The sequence below is a fragment of the Fulmarus glacialis genome, unplaced genomic scaffold, assembly GCF_000690835.1.
Source record: "Fulmarus glacialis isolate BGI_N327 unplaced genomic scaffold, ASM69083v1 scaffold32713, whole genome shotgun sequence".
NCBI lineage: Eukaryota > Metazoa > Chordata > Aves > Procellariiformes > Procellariidae > Fulmarus > Fulmarus glacialis.
In genome coordinates, this window is record NW_009201553.1 from 8,692 (window position 1) to 30,380 (window position 21,689).

Sequence of the window (21,689 nt, forward strand, 5' to 3'; positions counted from 1 at the left end):
GTGATCAGAAAATTCATGTTGAGATTGAAATTTTAGTACACATGTAAATAAGTGTAACTTTTTTTCTAGGCTCTCTTCTTTTGGAGTCCAAAATTAACCCGAACACTGCGTACCAGAAGCAACAGGTAAACATACTTTTTTCCCCCCCCTCACATTTAAAGGCAGGTTCTTTAACTTGAGCAACACAGTAATTTTTTTGCCTTTATTGCAAATCATATTGTATGTTCTTGTACCAAAAATAGGAGGCAAAGTAGTTCTCAACATTTTTGTGCATTTCGTGATACATGTGTGTTATTTCTCCACATTTTTTGTGAAGTTATATAGATAACTTGCACTCTGTTTTACACCAAAAAGTGCTTTGGGAGAGATGGGCAAAGCATAGTTGTGAAAATCACAAAGTAGCTGAGGTTCCTGAGGGTTATAGTATCTGAAACTTAATATCATCTGGCCTTTTTCTTCTTTATATTTCAGATACTACAACTTTCAATGTGTTTTATTTAGGAGAAGACTAGAAGGCTTTAAAACTATTTGCATGTTTATCTTTGTTTGGCTTTTACTTGGAAGATGGATATGGGTTACTACTGCTTTAAAGCATTCTGTATACATAAAAGCAGCTTCTCACCTCTAGTTTGCACCTTGCTTTAATTATTTAAGCCATACATTGTGAGCCTCTAAAGAATGCTACTGAGATGGGTGAGAAACTGTAGGTCTTGCACTTTGTTTGCTGTTCTTATCTCACGGATGCTGAGAATTACCCTTAGAGGTTTAGAAATGCTGAACCAGATTGTATTTTGTTGCCTGTCTGGTCAGCTCAGACTTGCTAAAATCCTGTCAGGTACAGTTAATGTATTAAAACACTCTTCAGTCTTCAGCTTTAATAGTTTATTATAAGCATAGACATACTGTAGTTTTGCTCACGGGCAGTCCCACTGGTTGTGCAGCTGCAGCTGTTTGTAGGATTGTATGTAGAACTGAATAGGGAGAACCAGCCTGGGTTTAAAATACCCTTCCTTGGAAAATTTAACCTGTATCTGCCCTTTGATATAATTCATCATGCACCGTATACACAGTCTGTACTGAACAACTGGTAAGGCCAATTGATTCAGGAGAATCAATTGCAGGAAGTAAGAAAGGACAAGACCAGCAAAAATGCGAAGTGAACTAACTCTTAGTTGTAATCCTGACTAGCTTGAGGTCATGGTTCTATGATGCAGTAACTCGAGCTTTAGGACTCCTAAAATGACACTGAATATTTCACAGCTCTATGGCATAAAGCACTGATCTAGTGTAAACTTGCTTTGCTGGTTCAAATCTGTTCAAAGAACATTGAGGAACAAGCTTTGTGTCAGTAGGCTTTATGCCAGATCAAACATGATCAAACTGCTTAAAGTAGGCATAAAATTGTAAGATCAGTGCAAACGACCACACATGCCTGTCAGTGCAACAGCATTTCATATCTGCTCATTGTTACTCTGGGTCAGACGTGTATTGTAGCCTAGCACTGCACAAATCAATACTGTGATTGTGAGAATGTGGTTAGAGAAATAAAATACTAAACACGAATCTGTCCTGTTAGAACAGCGCTGTATGGTTTCTGTACTGGAGAAGGAATAGTTCTTAAAGCTTTCACATGCTGCATAGACAGAAATTTATACTTGCAGGTGGATTGTTCATATTATTTAAGCAAAGCAGTATCTAATACAGATTGAGTGTAGGGCTCCACTCTGAGCCTTAGAAATACCACATCTTTCTTGATGCATGTATTAATCCTACTTTGTAGCATGTTATCTTTCAGGTGAGGCCTACTTGTCCTTTCCCTTAGTAAAAGTCAAGTTCAGAGTTTAAACCTGATTCCATATGAGCTAAGCTTGGAGCTTAGCAGCTGAAAGGAAGAGTTGCTTCTTTCCAGCTCTGCTCATAGAACTCTGAACTGCCTAAACTCACTAAACCACAAAAAAATCAATTTGGTACTCCAAATCCCTCTTCAAAAACTGGTAACTCTCTACGTCAGCAGAATTTTCAAGCCACCTCACACAAGATCCATTTGTGGAACTGTGGGATGGAAGAGTGAGTGAGATCTTCCCTTTTTGGCTGCAGAATGCCGCTTAGATCACCTCAGCTACTAGTGAAATTGCAGCCTGAGGTAGAGGACTTGCATATGAGTTTGCCTGCAGTTGTCAGTTGCACTTACAAAATTTCAAGAAAAATCTCCTAGAAACATAAGATTTAAAACTTCAAAGTAACTTTCCAGTGTTACGGTCTTACCAGCCTTTTATCTTAAAGTTTTGTTGCGAGGGTGAACCTCCATTCCCTTTTAAAGGGGTACATAGCAGTCCATCAGAGCTGTTTTTATTGTGTCATGCTTAGCGTGTGGCTTGTGGGCATTTCAGATATCTAATGGAATAAGTGGATGAGTTCTGACTTTTGTCTAGGCTGACATGAGGCTTGTAAGAAGAAAAAATCTTTTATTGGACCAACTAACATAATTTGTGGTTGGAAGGAAGGAGAGATGTGTGATAGTTAAGCTCTTTGGGGAAACTTGCTATGCCAGTTGCTTTGGGTTCTTCAGCAAGCCTTTAGATACCTTTGTGATAAACAGTGAAATTCTTCTGCTGGTGAAAGAACCTTCTACCTATGCTGCACTATTAGTGCTAGTGTGAAACAGATTGTCTCAGTAATTACTGATATCACAGATTATGCAATCTCAGCCTGTACATATGTATATTTTAATAACTGTCACAGCTTAGATCGTATTTGTCAAAATAATAGTGTGAAGACCCAAGTACAAGTTTGCCTTGCTGCCCCTGTTCTCTTGGTGTGTAAAACATCCATAGAAACCACAAAAAAAAGCCCAACCAACCAAACAAAAAAAAACCCCAAACCCCATACCCTGTGAACCTGAGCTTCAAGTAAACTTTTAATAAATTGTCTGCTTTAGATTTCTTGGGTTTTAGGGTTGAAAGCAATGACTGCCCTTTAATGTGGATTAATCAGGTCTCTGTGTGCACGTAAATGTTGATCTAATTGGTGGTAGATAACAACTGTCTGCTTTTCCCTTTGGAGAGGAAGAATGCTTGGCAGATCTTGAGACCTGCTCGGGGACTCATTTTTCATACATCAACATGGTCCTGAGATACTTCAGTTTGCACAATCTAGTCCCTGGTCTTCCCAGACTTACTGGCCATCTAGAGGTTTGAAATAATTTCTTAAAGCATGGAACATGTAGGCAGTCTTTTAACTACCTTTTCACTAGTCAGGTAAATCAGATTAGTCTTTCTGTCACAATGAATAGTCATTTTCTGCTGTGCGTTCAAAAAGAAAGATATGTCTATGTATCTGATTCTGTAACAAAGAATTGCTACCAGTGAAAGGTTTTGGATGCTCTGAACTGTGTACTTCCTGGCAAACTCATCATGACTTATACTAGAACTAGAAGAAAGGAATCCATGTGAGGAAAACAAACTAGAAAGAAACTAATGTCCTGTGGCTCAGAAAAAGGACTAATACTTCTTATGTTAAGGTACAAGTTGTAGGCAGAAGATTTCTTCTGAAAAAGCAAAATGTGCATCAGTACATCAGCCACTCGGCCTCCTGACTTGTGTTCTTGTTAGGGCTATATGTTAAGTTTTATTGGTATTCTTATTTTAAAATGTTACAATAATGGTCCTATAACTTTGGTGTGGAATATACTGGATTTAATCATGGGTAAGTAGCTCACAGCTTAAAAGCAAATTTTGTTTAGTAAGTGGAATTTAATTATACTATGGGTTGCTGGACCACACATGGACTACTTAGTTTTCCTCTTCTGTTGTTGGTTGTTTTCTTAATATACTAGCAAAGGTAGAAGATACTTTAATTATAATGTCCTGATGAAGTTGGTTTATACACTTCAATCTATGCTCTGGTTTTTTACGTTGTTGTTTGGTTTTTTTTTTTAAGGCATTAAAATGACACAATTCCAGAATGCTAGTGACAGAGGTGCTGTTCTTAAACAAGTGATCCTTATCCAGAAAATGAATAATTGCACTAGTATTTTAGGACAACACACCTCTTCCTATGCAACTTTAAAGGAGAAATAAACTCTATATACATAGCATTTATCTAGGGAGAAAGTTGGTAGAGGTGTGGACTGGGGTATATATTTTTCAGTATACTTTGGCAATGCTTTAGCAATAGAACAGTAAAGACTTATATCCTCAACTTTATTTTAGATACATCCATGTACATCCTGTAATCCAGTGATGAAGTATGTATTGCATCCCTTTTTGTGCCTGAAACAAGGAAGACTTGAGTTGCTTCCAGCTACAAAGTCTTGCCTCTGCACTAGAAACTTCAGTGTCTTGTGTCCTCTGCTTTTGCAGTCCCTTTTTCAGTTCCTCACAAGAATACAAAGCTTAAATTCATCCAGAGTACCATCTACTAGCTATGTAGCTTGAAGGTCGCTATCCTTCAATGATGGAGAGCAGACTTATTAATAACAAAGCTAAATTTTGAAAAGATCCAGAAAGGCACTGGCAGAATGACAGAGAAGATGAACTTCCTACCCTTGCTGTCAGGACAAGCGAGCCAACAGTGAAACTATTTCAATAAAATTTGTGCCTGTTGTAGCTAAGATAATAAGGAAAAGCATGTGGTTTTGTGGGGTGAGGGGAGAAACAAGGGGAGAGACTGCTCTTGGTTTTGGGGTGGGTTGGTTCATCTATTTTAAATGATCACATGTTACTTTATCTTCACACGTGTTTTCCTGTGAAATCTAAATTTTCTGCTGTTTCTGAGTATGGTCACTAGGCCGGTGAGTCAAGGTTCTGTTATAGAACTAATAAACTGATTTTATTCCATGTCATTCATGGGTATGCAGCTATGAAATCACTAACTGAAAAGTCACGTATGATTGTTGAGCTTTCATAGAAGCTAATAGAATACATTCTGCCAAAAGACTGAGTGTGCCTTTGATATGTTATTCCAGTTTTTGGGATAACTTGTTAGCACATCCAGAAATCCAGGTTCTAGGTGAACAAACGCACAAAACCAAATGCAGAATTGAAACTTTATATTACATTACTGGGGTGGGTTTTTTTAGCTTGAAGATTCTGCTGCAACCTATCATGATGACTGTATATATTTAACTTAAAAAACCTGTGTAGTACTGGTAGTTTATTTCTTAAACAGAAAGCTGCTTATGAAATAAGCTGCTTTACAGTACTTTTGACTGTAAATAATTAGCTAGCAAGATGCTGAAAGGTGGCTTGGCATGTCCAGGGAAGTGTCTGTAACTGTAAACAATATAAGGGCTTAGTTAAGGAAAACTAGCAATCAGGCAGCCCAAGAGGGGGAGAAACAACCTTCCTCTGTTGAACTTCCAGTGGGACCAGGAAAGTGTCATAGGCCTAAATCATTTGAGGGCTAGTAGAAAGAGATTAATTTGCTTTTTAGACAAAAAGCAAGAATTTATGAAAGACCTGTCTAATTTGGGGGATCACTACTTCTTGAGAGTAGCCTAAATCTCATAGGGATGCCAAGAAAATATTCTGGAGCTACAGAGAAGACTAGTATTCTCCCTGGACGTGAACACCAGTGAGAGGGCATTGTCAAACAATAACAGTTTTCTTAATTTTATCACATTAGGAAAGAAATCTTAAATCAGTTTTACAGCAGAATCAAATCCTGAGTACTAGTTGCTCTGAAAGTCTTCATTATAAAATCCAAGGGCTTGCTTTGGAGATTGTATGATTGCTGTACAACACACCTGCTAATCAGCTTCCTAATAGTTAAATAAAACTGATTTAATATCTAATAAAAGTGTGACTTCTGGTGAGTGTTACGGCGAGAACTTGAGACTGATAGTGTGTATTCAACAACCTTTCTATTAAGGAAAGTAAGCCTTTTGGAAATCATTTCAAAAAGTGAGGAGAAGTCATATGGTAGATGCTAAGCCCTGTCCATCTGAATGCAATTGCCACTGCTTGCTGGCTTAAACTATTGCAGTAGTGTTTTTGAAGATTAGCTTCTTGGGAATGACGTCTCAAATAAAGATGTAGCACACAGTAGTGCTTCCTTGAAAACCTCTAACTAATCAGAACTTGCTCCATGTGGGCTTGATGCAGCCAACAATGAGGCAAGCAGTAGAGAAATGCCCAATTGTATTCTGAAGAAGTTTTGCCTCAGGCTGTATCTTTATAAGGATAAGTGCAAAAAGTTAACCTCCATTGGTAGAAATTATATAGGAATGTTAAATACATAGGTCTTCTAAAAAGAGGTTATGCTCAGAATTTTTGCTTAAAATTAAGAATTCCTGATTATATCTGTGCAGTCATAATGAACAGCAATGTGAAAGAAGACAAATTTATATAAACGGTCTTAGGGAGACAGCAAATTTTGTATGGTCTGAGGTAGTGATGACACATCCAACTGGCACTGTTGGCAAAACATTTTTTTTGCACAGCAGCAAATGATTTTCAAACTCGGAATAAGATCATGAACTCTCCATAAGTTTAAATAGGATTATCATCCTGTTTAAAAAAGATCCTGCCAAGAACTCTAATGCATCTCGAAAAATGTGAGAAGCTAGAATGCTAGGATTCTTGCAGAGCACTCAATATAAAAGCCTTCAATGATAAAACATTTGTCCATTTTTATGACTCATTTCACACAATGTAGCTATGATTTAATACTGCAGTTTCACATTTTAATTGTGTTTAACAACAAGCTAGATAAGAACAAATTTTAGATGCTTGTTTTAGCCATCTCATCCAGTTCCTTGTCTAGAGGCTAACATTTTGTATGTAATGCAAAAAAAGGATATATTTTTGATCAAACTGAGCCAGAACTGCTTTTACGAATCATGTAACACTTAAGATTTTATGGTCATAGGGGGGTAACGTGGAGGACTCATCTCCTTACCTCTCTAACCAATAGCTACTATTACTAAGCATATTTATTCACACTCCCATTTTCTTTTGGAATAGAGGAGGCAGCCTTTCAGGAATTTCAGTTGCTTTTTGGAGTTGCAAGAAGTAATGTTTGGCATTTGGAAGCAACAGACAGTCCTATTCCATAGCTGAGAGATCCAGAGTAGTTAGTGGATTCAAATTACACTGAGGAGATTTCAGATCAAACACATAGAAAGATTCCTTTAAATACAACAAACAGAAACTAGACTTTTATTCCTGTTTTTTTTATCTTTAACTACATCTAGAATTTCCTTCAGTTACATCTCCCTACATGTGTAAGTCTTGTACTGGTCGTCTTTTTGATGATTATAAGCTTTGTAGGATTAAGAAAATGGAATTACATTAATAACTGTCTGCATTTAACAGTGAATTTAAACTTCGACTGAACTCTGTATTATGCAACAGAGTGAAGTGCTTTTCTCACTTTGTTTCATGTTCTCTTTTTAAAAGCCCTTTGAGGCAAGAAAGGATATACAAGCAAATGCGCTCTTACTAAAGATCTGGAGAGTAGCGATTGATAGATTTCTGTTGAGACACTGATATTAATCTATCATATGAAATCCTTGTGGGATAAGGCAACAGATAACTAATCGTTTGAAATGGTTAATGTTGGCAATTGGAAAATACTTTTCTAATATTAATAAACCGAACTTGAAGATTGTTGTTCTGCTGTGCAAACAATCTCTTTCAGCAGTTTTTTGTTTTGCTTTCCAAAGAAGAAACAATTTAAAAAAAAAAATCAGAATATGTAGAGGTGAAAAAATACTGTCTGAACTTCCATGTATGATAGTAGATGATCTTGTTTAACACGAAGAATTGCTATACTATGGCCAAATACACTTCTGTACATCTGTGACTATAGTTTTCAAAAGCAGCTTTACTTTTGTGTCTTCCCTTTCATTCTTCCTGTGCCTGCCTTCCTCCATCCCTCCTCTCCCCAGAGGAAAAAGACAGACCTGTCTTGGTCCAGTGCTGGATTTTATTCAGAGTTAGAGCTTTTGTTTACTCAACTTACTGCAGTTAATGTAAATAACACTGTTCTTACTTGTGTTCTTTTAGTCATTCCCCTATTTGTTAGTCATGATCTTTATAGAGAAGAAAATACCTTTTGATGTTCTTTTGGAAATGGTTTGCTTAGAAATCTAACCATTTCCATTTAAGTGAAAGTGTAATTAGATAGGAATGTTGCAAGTTCTGTTAGGGTCTACCTAAGATTTAGTGTTAGGTTTGTTTTTTTTTAAATGGAATAAGCGCTACTCAGTGGGAAGCTGATGAGACAGTGGCCTTGAAAATTACTGCAGTATAAGTACTAATTGTAGAGATTAATGTGTTAGATTTTGAACCGATACATACAATGAATACTGCAGTAAGGTACCTACCGTTTTTAAAAGATGGTAAAAAAAAAACCCAACACCTTTTCTTTTGGATTTTCCCTTTCTAAATTTTTGTAAACCATTATTTTTCTTACTCTATAGGAGTCAGCAGTACTAGGTGCTCTCAATCTGTTATTACCAGAGTGTTTGCACCATGACCTGTCTTGTAGAGAATAAACTATTAATTGTGACTTTCTTCTTCCTTTTGTATTTTGGAGGTGGTCTTCCTAAATCCCTTTCTTCTGTGTACCACCTCTTCCTCAGTCCTTGGGAAAAGGAAAAGGTAAACTATTTGCCATTTGCAAGGTAAAGCTATTAGTGCCTCTGAAGCAGTATAGCTGCTCTGGTAATGGCAAATTGATTATATTCATTGCGTGATTGAATCCTAATGGAGCTAACTGATCATGCTGTTTAGATTATAGTTTAGTTTAAGGAGTTTTCTAGTAAGTGCATATTGAAATCTAAATGTAAGATTTCTCTTTATCCTCAATGCTCATTTTAGTATTTGAAATAAATTAAGCCTAATTAATAAACTGTCTTAAACTTTATAAATGTCTGGCAACTTATAGTGCTTTAGCACATATTTAAAATTAATTCCTTTAGGAATAATCACTATAAGCAAAATCTATACTTAATGAATCAAAAATTTCTCATTGAAATGTAAGTAGAAAAAATCTCATGTCACTTGTCCGAGTGAGTAAATGCATGTTTTAGCACTTAACTGAAATAATGCAGTTTCATGGGGCTCTATATATTTAATGTGGCTATATTTGAGCTATCTGTTATAGGAAGACAAAAGACTTTTAAAATAAAACTTGACTCAATATGTAAATAATGCAGATTATATTTTCTTCTCTTTTTTTTTTTTTTATTCTAACAGTTATTTAGCAGACTGTCTGTAAACTACTGCATCAAATACCTTATCAGTGTGCGATATTGCTGTTTGCAGCATCAGCTTCCACTTCCGTATATTGTTTTTGCATGCAATAGGAGGGCTCTGATAAACTCTTGAACTATTCTAGTAAGTAGATGAGAGCTTAAGTGTCTGGGTGGTAAACATAGCTAAGCACAGTTTCTACTAACTTCTAGAAATCTAGGGCGAAACATCCTGTCAGAATTGTATTTTGGAATGAGTAAAAAATGGTGTTGTGTGCTTCAGTGTAATAGGTATGCACTCTTACGCAGTTAACTGTGTGCATATGCAAGTTTCTGTTCTTGTTTACAGCTTGTAGGCATCTTGGGGCTGCTTTTTAAGCAGCTGTTCTGTCCATTAGCACAGTGTCTTCTGGGGCCTATAAAATATGAAAAAAATGATTATAACTTTGATCCTACAAAAGATGTGCAATTTTATGTGGTCCAATCGAAACAGATTTAAAACAAAACAGAACAAAAAAACCTGTTGCTTTTGTTACTGTATTTTATCAGAGGATGCATTGAGGTAGAAGTACATATTCTAGATCAATCTTTTTGAGATTTACAATATTATGGTCATGTGAATTAAGAACTAAAACTTCCAGTATCTTTCTGGAACTTCCTTATTCTGATTTATGCGGAAATATTTTTAATCCTAAGATCTCAGAACATATAAAAATCTTTCAAAGTATGATGATTACATTTGTATTGTAATACTGTCTGTCATAATTAGGTGTCAAGCTGTTTTTATTTAAAAATTTACTCTTTAAACACTATTCAGGTTTGTAAAATCTGAAATACGTTGTCTGAAGATACTCTTCCTTTCTTTAAAGGATACCTTGATCGTGTGGTCTGAAGCTGAAAATTATGATTTGGCACTTAGCTTTCAAGAAAAAGCAGGATGTGATGAAATATGGGAAAAAATATGTCAGGTAAGTTTGATAAATGTAAGATTGAGACAACCTAAATCATCTTAATGTTTGTGTTCAAAATTTTTAGACTGTTCTAAGAGGTGAATCTGAACACAGAAGATAGAAAGTAAAAATGATCATCTTAGCCACCTCCCCCAGATTTTGCATTTTTGAGTTGGAAAACTTTCGCCTTCCTCCAGGAATTTGATACGAACTTAAACTATCTTTGGGTTTTTTTTTTTAAGAGCATTTTCAGGCCTTTTTGCTTAACGTAACTTTTTAGCTCTATTATTGCCCAAGGAAGTTTAGCTCAAAATGAGTACTTAAAAAGTTTCATAACAATTAGCTTCATAATTAACTTTTTCCAGGTTGGCCAGAAGGGAAAAGGTTACCTGTCCAAAGTTTTATTGTAGAGAGAGGAACATATGTGAGCTCTTAGTGAATTCTATGATTCTATTTCTCATGGATTTAACCATATTTTATTCATATTTCTCTTTCTACACTTCTCATTCTTTTCTTTCTCTTATCTCATTCTTCTGTTTCAGGTGAGGGGAATATTGAGTTTCTCAACAAAACTTTTTTCCATGTAAATATGACAGTATGCTTCTGTTGACTGTCAGGGTATGAAAGATTGATCTGATAGTTGAAGTAGGCGATAGCTCTATCCCTGTATTACCACCTCAAAGCTAAAATTCTTACAGATTAAAGAAATCAAACAATTTATATATAGCATGCATATGTTTTAATATGTGCTAATTAACTCATTATGTTTTACCACTACGACCGGATGACTATATAGTCACTGAGTCAGTATTGTTTCTGGGTAACATTTGGTCAGGTATTAACTATTGACCAATACCCAAAAGAGTTCAGTCAATATATTCACTGATGTTAGTTCAGTTTGTCAGTTCTTGTTTGGGTTTTTTCTTCCATTCCAAGCATTACAACTTTTCTTAATTTCTATGCTACATTAGGTGGGATTTCTCTAAATTTGTGTAATTCTCTTTCTATGTGCTCTCTCTTTCTGTTCTTAACAAACATCTAGCTCTCTCCACTCTGTCTTTTGGAGTTTATTCTCACTGATTTCGGAAATAAAGCAAAAGAGATCTATACTGAATTGCATATGTATAGATCATTCCTTTTTTAGGAATGAGTCTTTTCAACAGTTCACCACTTATGTAAATAAGTACAGAAACTTATATAAGTAAGTACAGAAACATTTCCAGGAACCTTAGCAGTCAAAGGACCAAAAGTTGGGGACAGAAACAAAATGGGGGAAAGGGGAAATTGTGTTCTTGGGAAACACCCAGATAAGAAGCCCAGCTTCCTCAGCCTCATGTAAAGATCTAATATTTTTGTAAGAAACCAGTGTCTTTACATCCTGTTTTGAGGCCATGCTATTGTATTTGTGTCTAGTGTACTTTAAAGATCTTAAGCTTCCTCAGTCATTAAAGCTGCTTCTAAAAGGAAAACTTTGATACCACTTATGCTGAAAGTGGTTGCTGATGTATAAGCAGAACAGTATGTGGGTTTTAACAGCATTCTGGATTTTAATCTAAGTATAGGCTTGCAGTTATCCATGAAGACTTATTTCTCCCAGATTTTTTTTGCTGATTTTCAAGATTAAAAAGAACAGTACCTTCTACCGTTGTACACAGCAGTGCCTTTCTGGATTTGACATATCAGACTCCAAGCAGATACTACAATTAAGGTGTCATTAAAGCTGAAACATTCTGGTGCCCAAGCATCTGTCTCTTTTTTTCACTAATTCATACTTCCTACAGTTTCCTCGTTGTACCTCTAGGGAGAGCTTTGCAGGTCCTGTGCCTTGTTTTTCTGACGGCTCCAGATTTCCGCTACAGTTTTGTTAATGTTGGTTTGGGGTTTTCTGTTCTTAGGAGGCGATTCTGTGCCTCTGTTGAGTATTTAGAAAGTGCACGGTAACGGATTTTGACTTGCAGCTCTCCAGAACTGAAAACAACAGATTAACAAAACTAGCCTCTCTCCTCTGTTTGAGGTAGAAGAAGCTTTGAAAAGCATCAAGAGCAGTTAAATAGCCTACAGATAAATGTTTAAAGCTGTCACTGCAATAATGTAATGCTGGTTTGCATTTGAAGATCTGTCTGCAGAGAATAAAGACTGGAAACAAATAGCTTAGTTCAGTAGTCTATGAAAAAGTTGTCATCCATACTAGTAATTGAGAATTTCCTTTTTTATTTGAAGTACTCAGAAAATGTAGCTTTTTTCTTTATTATTCCTCCTTTTTATAGAAAATAAATAGAATTAAATATCTAATGTAGAAATAATTTTGTAAAGCCTTCTGTTTGAAGAAATCCTTTCATTATCTTTTATTTTTCAAACCCGTTGTACTCAATGTCAAACTTACATTTGCACTTCTGTTTTGGCCATACAAAGAAAAAGTGTGTAACATTTGAAATGGTATTTTTAAAAAAGCGTTCAAGTAGCAGTAAACATTAAACTCCACTTTTTTGAACACATCTTATTTTGTAGGTTCAAGGCAAAGACCCTTCCGTCGATATTACTCAGGACCTTGTCGATGAATCTGAGGAAGAACGTTTTGATGATATGTCATCACCAGGTCTAGAATTGCCATCTTGTGAATTAAGTCGACTAGAAGAAATTGCAGAACTTGTGGCATCTTCACTGCCTTCACCATTACGTCGTGAAAAACTCGCACTAGCACTGGAAAATGAGGGCTATATTAAGAAGCTCTTAGAAATTTTTCATGTGTGCGAAGACTTAGAGAACATTGAAGGACTACACCACTTATATGAAATTATCAAGGGAATTTTCCTTTTGAACAGAACTGCACTTTTTGAAGTCATGTTTTCTGAGGAATGTATAATGGATGTAATTGGATGCCTAGAATATGATCCGTCTTTATCACAGTCACGGAAACACAGGGAATTTCTGACTAAAACGGCAAAATTTAAAGAGGTGATTCCTATATCTGATCCAGAGCTGAAGCAAAAAATACATCAGACATACAGAGTACAGTATATTCAAGATATGGTTCTACCCACTCCCTCAGTTTTTGAGGAAAATATGCTATCAACACTTCATTCTTTCATCTTTTTTAATAAAGTGGAAATAGTTGGTATGTTACAGGTAAGTTTTCAGAATTTCACAGTCTCTTTATTTGCGCTTGGGCAGAGAAAGTTGGATAATTTTTCTTGGAAAGATTGAGGTGCTTCGGTGGAACCTTCGCTTCTGTGATTCTGAAAGTCGTTTTGAAGTATGACATAAACGGCAAGGATTTGAGTACTGAGCTGTTAAATACATGTTCTTAAATTTCAGATTTTGGACTAGATTCTCTGTAACTGCTTTAAATGGAGCAAACATATGTAGAATCCTGAATGAGGTTGTTTGGAATGAATAGTACTGTTTGCATTTTGAAGGATTGATTTTGTTAGCAGTTTTTTTTCTGTATTTTGGGACTTTTTAGGCACTACAAAAAAAAAAAAAAAATCAGAGTACTTCACCTAAATTTCACAAATACAATCTCATACCAGGATATAACTGTTTCTAATTTTGAAGTAAATTCATTTAGTTGTTTGGAAAGTACAGGTTCAGACCATAACATTGCCTTAGGTGCTTGAATGTTTTCTTAGTTTGTCTTATAAGTCCCTAAATAATACTGCTTGGAATGACCAGTTTTTCATGACTTATGTCTTACTGCAAATGTAAAGAGATTATATGATGCTTTAGATATCTTACCTACATGTCTTAAGTATTCTGCACCAACCCATGAACTTCCTGAACTGTGTAGAAATAGGTAGCACATCTCTGTAATGGGAGCTTCCTAAAGCTTTCAGCTAACTCAGCAAAGTGTTACAGCACATGTATTTTGGTTTGTAGAAGTTAATTATCATTATCTTAATTCTCCTAACGTTTAATAAATGAATAGCCACTGTCTTTGTAGGGGCTGTCTGATCTGGAGAAATGGATGAAGTGCTAGATGCTACTGGTTAACTTAATCATATTTATCTTCAGTTGAATCTCAGAATGCACCCTGTTTAATTTCATGGAAAATACAGCAAAGCAGAGTGAAAATTCCTTTTGCAAGCTTATACAGCAAATCATTGTCAAAACTAGGCCTCCCGACTTTTCATCCACCACACTCAGTTGATCCGAATACTGATATTATTTAATCCACTCTAGGAGTTTTAATCTGTCATGTCTACACATGGAGCATTGATAAGCAGCCAGATGTGCAAGACATCACCCAGGCCTGGCAGCTGAGGCATGTGCCTCGCTTATTGGAGACAGACCATGGGAGGCCTGGTGGAACACCTATGGCATCTTCAGTAGCACTAGACCCCAGCTTATGCCCGACTGAACCAAACTCTTTATGTCTGTATGTGTGTCCTTGATAAACCAAGTTAGAAATGGCTATCTGAAACAGTCAGAAGGCCTTAATTATTTTCGAGTGGCCAGTTTGAGAAAGCTTACAAGCCTGACTTTGAGAGAGTACTGAAAAAGATGCAGTTAAGAGGTCTCAACTTGAGTATCCAGTATGACTAGTGTCTTTAAAATATCTTGGCCTCTTTGCAAGGGTTGCTAAAAGCAAAGTCCTGAGGATGATACATTTTGGCCTGAGGAGCAGGAGGGGAACAATTATTCAGGAGTCTTGGTGTCAGTGGCTGATTCTGAGAGGGATCTTGAACTTTGAAAAGGAAACCGGGCAAGGAGAAAGGGGACTTGGTCCTGCAAAATCATTAAGGGCATGTTTGCCAGAAATCCCGAGGTAACTTGGTTGAGGACTAGTGGCTGAGTAGTTTCCTGTTTTCTGTCTCTTACAGCCTTTGTTAGGTTAATAGATGTAGGGTGAGCTTGGGTTAGAATATTAAGGTTTAGTGTGGTTGTGAAACTTGTTAGTTGCTGTTTACAATTGAAATAGAGGCTCAGATCTGATTTTGATTTGTTGTGTGACCGCAGGTTTCTGAACCTTATCTTCACTTCTGTTGCTGTTGTCTATGGTTGAGAATAAAGCATGCTCTCTGTGCAGTGGAGCCAGAAGAATTAGCATCGCACAACTCTCAAAGTTAGATAAATATTTCAAATTGTTCAAGTGCTTTCTACAGGTTTGAGGAGCCAAGAGTGGGAGCACACAGGGAAGAAAATATATCCTGTGCTATATTGCATTCCCTAGTCCTCTCACAGTATAGCTCTATAGCATTGAGGGAGAGCTCCCTGAGTTTTTATAAATAAGAATGTTGGGAATTATTTGGCATTGATGATCAGTTCTTGGTTTTGAGAGAATTAAGAGGCTATCACAAAGTATATGCCCGTTGCATTTCTAAGAGATTAAAAGGCTTGATTGATTGATTGATTTTTCAAGTTCTCACAGCATAGCTCTAAGCCAAGGTGTAAACCTACTATCCTGGCATTTATTTATTGATTTATTTATAGAGTAATATGTCAGGCTGCACTTTTCTGTAATCTCTGCCCCCTAAAGTTTCATTCTCCCCTTACCTTTCTCCACCCTCCCATTCCCACAGTCCATGTATAAAATGTATGATACTGTTCCTTCTCATTTCTTTAAGCAGAATAAATAATGTTCTGAGAACAAAATTAAAAGACTGTTTTTGTTGATTTCACTTCTATAACTAATTTTTAAGGTCTTTCTTCCATTAGCGTATGGTTTACATGCGTTTCTGTAGCTGGTTGTATCACAGTGCTTTGGTGGGGGTGTGTGTGTTATTTCATGAAAGATTTAAAGTTGTCTGTAATTGGAGTTCCTGGCTTTCATTATTTCAGATCTTAAGAGATCCTGGTGCTCGCTAACCTTATGTGTGTACTTAAGAAGCTGTTTCTTTTATAAGTCATTATTAATTTAAGAGTTTCTGGGATGCTTCATGATAATTTATTGGGAGCCACGGATGAGTCTCAAGTTCTTAGTTAGTTGGTGCGTAATACAGGTTGTTATGCTTCTGCTGTTGACTTTAGGTTGTCTTTCCTGGACCATTGAGGGTGTGACAAAAGACCTATCTTTTTAGGAAATTTTACTTCTCAGATTAAAAGTAAACTCCCTGAGCAGCTGGTATCCTGCAACATACTGCAACTATTGTGTGTACAACTGAGTTGTTTTATATTCTGTTCTTTTCTCTCTCACTGGCTCTCAGCCCTTTTCATGTCAGGCTCATGTATTAACTAAAGCGGCACTTTGCAATACCCTCATCTCAAATTAACTCAGCCATACTTTAGTTACAGAAAAGTGACTAGAAATTTGTACAAGACTCTGCAGATTGTGCCTTATGCTTTTTGACAGGCTGGGTGATTTTACTCAAAATTACCACTGTGTCTTATTTAAGGTATTTGGTGTCAAGATAGGACATTTAAGGTCATTAAAGGTCACTGACATTTAAGGTCAGTTTTTCAATTATAACTAGTGAGTTCTGTAAATAAGAATATGCTGATTCTTAAGAATTCTGGCTTTATTAGGAGAGATTTTGGACGTCTTTAAAAAAAAAAAAAGGTTATAAATTCTGTAGTCGGGGAAAATACCTGCTTCCATGATTTTGCTTTCTTTGGTAGGTAAATAACTTTTGCCCTTTCTGTGGTAAAATCAAAAACAGAGAATGGGTCACCTTTGGCACTTAGGGTTATGAACTGTGTTCCTGCCTCCTCCTTCATTAAGGTTAGCTTTCCCATAATCTTTATGAAAATGCTTACACTGGTGGGCTTTTCTGAGAAATGGAGGTTAATTTATTTGTGATTTAATTGTCTAAGATCTGTCACTTTAAGTAACTATGTCAGGATCTCACTGAACTGGATACTGTTGGTCATGATGCATAGTAAACCCACAGTACCACTATTTCCAGTCTACAGAATTAACTGCTGTGGAAACCTATTCAGTTACAGGTTTTCTGATTCGCTGTATGTAAGATACGGAAGAGGTATATAATATTTTTTTCCAATTTCAGCCCCTCCTAATATGCTCTTACTGCTTGGGCTCCAGCCTGTTCTAGTCTTGAGATGTCATAGCCACCAAGAAACCTTGCTGAAACATGGAATTCGCCAAGTTTTGAGAGTGGGGGTGGGACAGGTAAGTGGTGTTTCTTACTTTATATGACGCTCTTTTGCAATTTTAAAAATATATACTAATGTTCACACTGGAGGCCACCAGTTCTTTCCCTTTGTATTATTAACTAGTTCTTAAAAACCAAAAACTTGCAAAACTGCGCCATAGAGTGAGCAAACACTGTTTCCTCCTGTTCTCTCCCCCCTTTCTCATTGGCGTGTTCTTTTTGCCAGCAAGATCCTGTGGTGTTTTTATCTTCCAGAATACAGAATATTGTTAGGATTACTTTTGAGTATGTGCATTTAGACTTCAGAGTCCTTTATTTTCAGGAGACTGGAGAGCGGAAGGGGAAAATTGGATATACGTTAAAATAATTTATGCGCTTAGTAGAGCAGCGATCACATGGCATTACTGTACTGGTAAATCAGCTTTTTTAAATACAGAAATCATATTACTGATAGTCCCTATCCCCCTTTTCAATAACTAAAAAATTGTAGGCATTTAGGTACATCTGTATATTTTACTGGATTTATATATAAGAATAGGCTGTTTTTTAATTTTCAAAGTGGTTTTACAGATAGTTACTTATTCTTAACAGAACCCCATGGATGTAAATCTAATTATCTGTAGTTGTTTCAGAGGAAGAATTGTGTCAGTGTGTGTTGGTAGTTTTGCCCAAATGGATTAGCATCGGGACGTCTCCTGCCGGTCTGCTGTTTTGCAGTAGTTGGCTCAGGAATAACTCTGGAGATTTACTTTCAGCAAAATTTACCTTGCAATGAAGTGTAAAAGGATGCCACTTTCTCGGGGAAATGACTTAGTGAAAGAAGTTTGCAAGTGGTGCATGCTAATGATTTCTGAGATTAACTTTTTCATTGTGGAAAATGAATTTCAATGTGTACAGAAGCTCCAAATGTGATCAGGTGGATCCCGCTGCTGTTTCAGCGTGTTATCTCAAGTGGAAATAGCTTATTGGTAGCGAATGAAGGCATGTGTGGGAAGACAGCCTGAGATAAAGGAGGTTGAAACATTTTAACTATGAAATCTTCTGGTGTGGTAGCAGGAAGGAATGTGTGTTTGAAGCTGTAATTCTCTGTTTGCTGGTAATATTTTATGAAACTTTCACTTTCTGGGCTGAAATATTATTTCTGCCTAAAATTAATATGGAGGTGGAAAATAGGATGGAAAGTGTACTCTTTTCCAGCTTAGGTGTCATTGAGTTTCCTGATTTTTTTTTTTTTTTTTGAGAAAGGGATGTTTTTTGTCATTTATCTGTAATCACAGTCATGAAGTATCTGATAACTGAAAGTTAATTATATTTAAGAGAGGCCTGCTTTTGAAGAATGCTTTTTTAAAGTGCCTTTTGGGAGGAGGAGGGCTGCTTTGAAAGTTGAATCACAAATGTAAATAGTGTCTTTTTTTGTGATCCTACTTTGTCTGTGGGTTTTCTTGTTTTTAAAGTCATAAATGATTGAGTGAGTAGATGGCCTGGCTTAATTTTATCTTCATGAACTCTGAAAGGTATTAAATCCTAGGAGCATTTACTTAGATCTTGCAAAAGCATAAATTAATATACTTAGTGTTTGGTATATGCATAGTTCATGTATTGCACACTTAATAATTTCTGTGCATGGAGAAAATAGCTAGATTCTACAATTATCCCATAAACTATTGTTTGCATTTTTGGGTTTTTTTGGGAAAAAAAAAAGCTGTGGCCTTCACAGCTCCTAAGATACATCCAAATGGGTTTTGATACTTGTCTGCATGAAGAGGCCAGATGCTGCAAAGAATTATGCATTTGCTCTGTGTTCACAGACGTATTTTGGGGGATTTTTGCAAGTTGGAAAATAAACAGAAAACACTCAAGCTTGTGTAATTCTAGCATTCGGTGTTGGTGCTTTGTGACTTCTAAAAGATGTGAACTCTGCTCTCAGACTGTGCATTTCCATAGATTCTGGTAGTGTTGTTCAGGAATGCATCTTTAGATATGCTGCCCTTGTCAGTAATTTAGAATGTTCATTGCAATCAGCGTTTTTCGATAAATGTGAGAGGGTTGGGGTTTTTCCCATCAATAACAACCTGTCTACCTTTCATTAAGCATCTGGAATGAGACAGCGCCTAAGCGCATTTCAGGGCTAAGACATAACTGCAAAGTTAGTAATAAGTTGTTCTTATTTTCTTGGAATAACTGCCATTTACTGCATATTATCCGCGTAAGGGCGGGATGTTTCGAATCACTCGGATACATCTTAATTCATCTGATTTTAAATAGATCACAGTTGTTCTGAGGCCTAGAGATTTCAGGTAATCCTATTAATTTAAAAATACAATGTATTTAGTGGAGTTTGGGAGAGGAGGTGGTGTGGGAAATGCTTCAATATTATATTTAATACAGAATTGTGAAATACTGTATTATAGTATATATGAGGAGGGTTGAAAAATGGTTACATACTGAACTTCTGAAAATTCTTCCTGAAACATTAAGTGTCAGCATTGAAGTCTTCATCAATTCCCAACATTAGGAAGTCCTCTCTACAAGTCCCAAATGTTTGCAAGCCCAGTAACAGCGTGAGTGGGTTGGCCTCTGCTGCAGATGGCCTCATCTTGAACCGGGCAGGTGTGGTGGGATCTGGTTGGAGAGCTAAGCTGGGGTCCTGCCCAGCAAGGCCTGCTTGCCGTGCTCTGGTTAGTGCTGGAGGTGCAGCTTTCCTGGCCACCTCTGTCTCTGGGGCTCTGCAGTGGGTCATAAATGAGACCCACGTATCACCAGCAATGCAGGGTCTCCTCCTCTCCTTACATATTTTGACTTAAAAAAATAATTTGTTACTTTGGGTAATATTGTGTACCTTTTTTATGCAGAAGCACACGAATCATGGCTCTGACGTATCTAAATGCTGAAATTTCCATTATTTTTTCCCAGTGATCATTCTGAGATATTTCTGTGGTATTGACTTGCACTTACTGTAAGGTATTATGAAGGAGGTGAAAAGTTCATTTCACAGTAAGAATAGAAACAGGGGTTACACTTTCCAGTTGGGCATAAGCATGCATCTTCTCAAAAGTTTTGATAGATGAGATTAATTTTACATCTTGATCAAAATAGCAAAAAGAGAAATGAAAGCAAACTACTTAGCCTTTTCTTAAATGCACTCCTAATGATGGAGAATAACTTGCATGTTCAAAAGAACTGGTTTTTATGGGTTTTGGGTTTTTTTTATTTCAGTAAACAAGTATGCCAATATCTCTACTGTGGGTTAGTTATGCTACCTGTAATGTCTAACAAGTTAAATACTAGAACAGAAAACTTACCAAGCCATATAATAGCTGGATAGCAGGTAGACAAACATCCTTGTATTCTTTCATCACAGCTTAAGTTACGTTTCTTGAAATCAAAGACCTTAATAGTTATTTTGAACATGTTTGACTGTTGAAATCTGAAAGTCAAACTTTACATTTCCAGTGCCTGATCCTCCACAGTGAATTTCAGTAAACTTCAAATGAGGCTTCTCCTATCTCTTTTTGGTTTGATTTTGAAGCAGCCACAGAAATAGCACCTGAAAATCCAGAATCATGCTTTGTTCATTATCACTAGACTGTTGGGTCAGGTTAGAAGCACAGCACAACATCAAACAAGAGGAAACATGTGGCATATCCTAAATATAGGGTTTACCTTATAGTGTGTTGAAATGCCTTGTAGGGTAGTAGCTCACACCAACCTATTTTGGGTTTATCTATGTTGTGCAGTGCCATGTAGAGGTCCTCGATTGGATTGTGACAGCATTATAGCTGCATTAGCATGGTCTGCTATCGGAACTGAGGTACTCATTTTCTCAGCAAGGCTGCAAGGTGAGCCTGGATGAGGTACCTAGATAATCTGCAATATAAGAAGGTTTCTGTGGATGTATCTGAGGTATTTTCATGGTTCTGCTTTATGCTGTGTAAACATAAGCAAGGCAACTTGGGTTTCTAGCACTGTTTTGGGATGGAAGGATATTGCATGTGGTGTTACTGATTTCACAAGAAGGAACACTGGCAGCTTTTTGAAAAAATCCATTCGTATCTGATGTGCAGGTATCTTTTTCAAGGAAGTGCAGTCTTATTTACAGCAAGTGCTGTATAATATTGGGGAAAGGATGGGGGAAGGTTTATTTCTGTTTTAATAATCTTCTGGTTGTTAGGACTGTAAAGGTTATGGGAAACTAAGTATTGCTGCTTCTTTCAGTCTAAATACACGTTTGTAATGTGTTGGCTGCTGTTTGTGGTTTTGCTAAGGTACAGTAGCATGAAAAATAATGGAACGGTTTTTGATTGCTGCCAGGCAGAATGCCCAATAAATGCTGTAGATAATAGGAACAGTTATTTTGATTTGGTTTCTATATTTCACCCTTTTCACAACATTGGGGGGAAGGAATCTCACCTCATTCCACGCAGCTCTCCCTTTGTCATGTCCTTGCTTTAGTTCTGCTGCAAAAATCTCGTATTCCAAAGATACCTGTGT

At 36.6% G+C, this 21,689-nt stretch overlaps 1 protein-coding gene across 1 annotated transcript in view; it reads left to right on the plus strand.

The window, feature by feature from the left end:
- The window catches only part of SMEK1 (SMEK homolog 1, suppressor of mek1 (Dictyostelium)), a 44,679-nt gene that overhangs the window by 8,126 nt on the left and 14,864 nt on the right, over positions 1–21,689 (plus strand). The window contains exons 2-4 of the mRNA XM_009573990.1: positions 70–125; positions 10,069–10,167; positions 12,658–13,275. Of these exons, the coding sequence (XP_009572285.1) occupies positions 70–125; positions 10,069–10,167; positions 12,658–13,275 (773 nt within the window). The remainder of the gene's footprint in view (positions 1–69; positions 126–10,068; positions 10,168–12,657; positions 13,276–21,689) is intronic.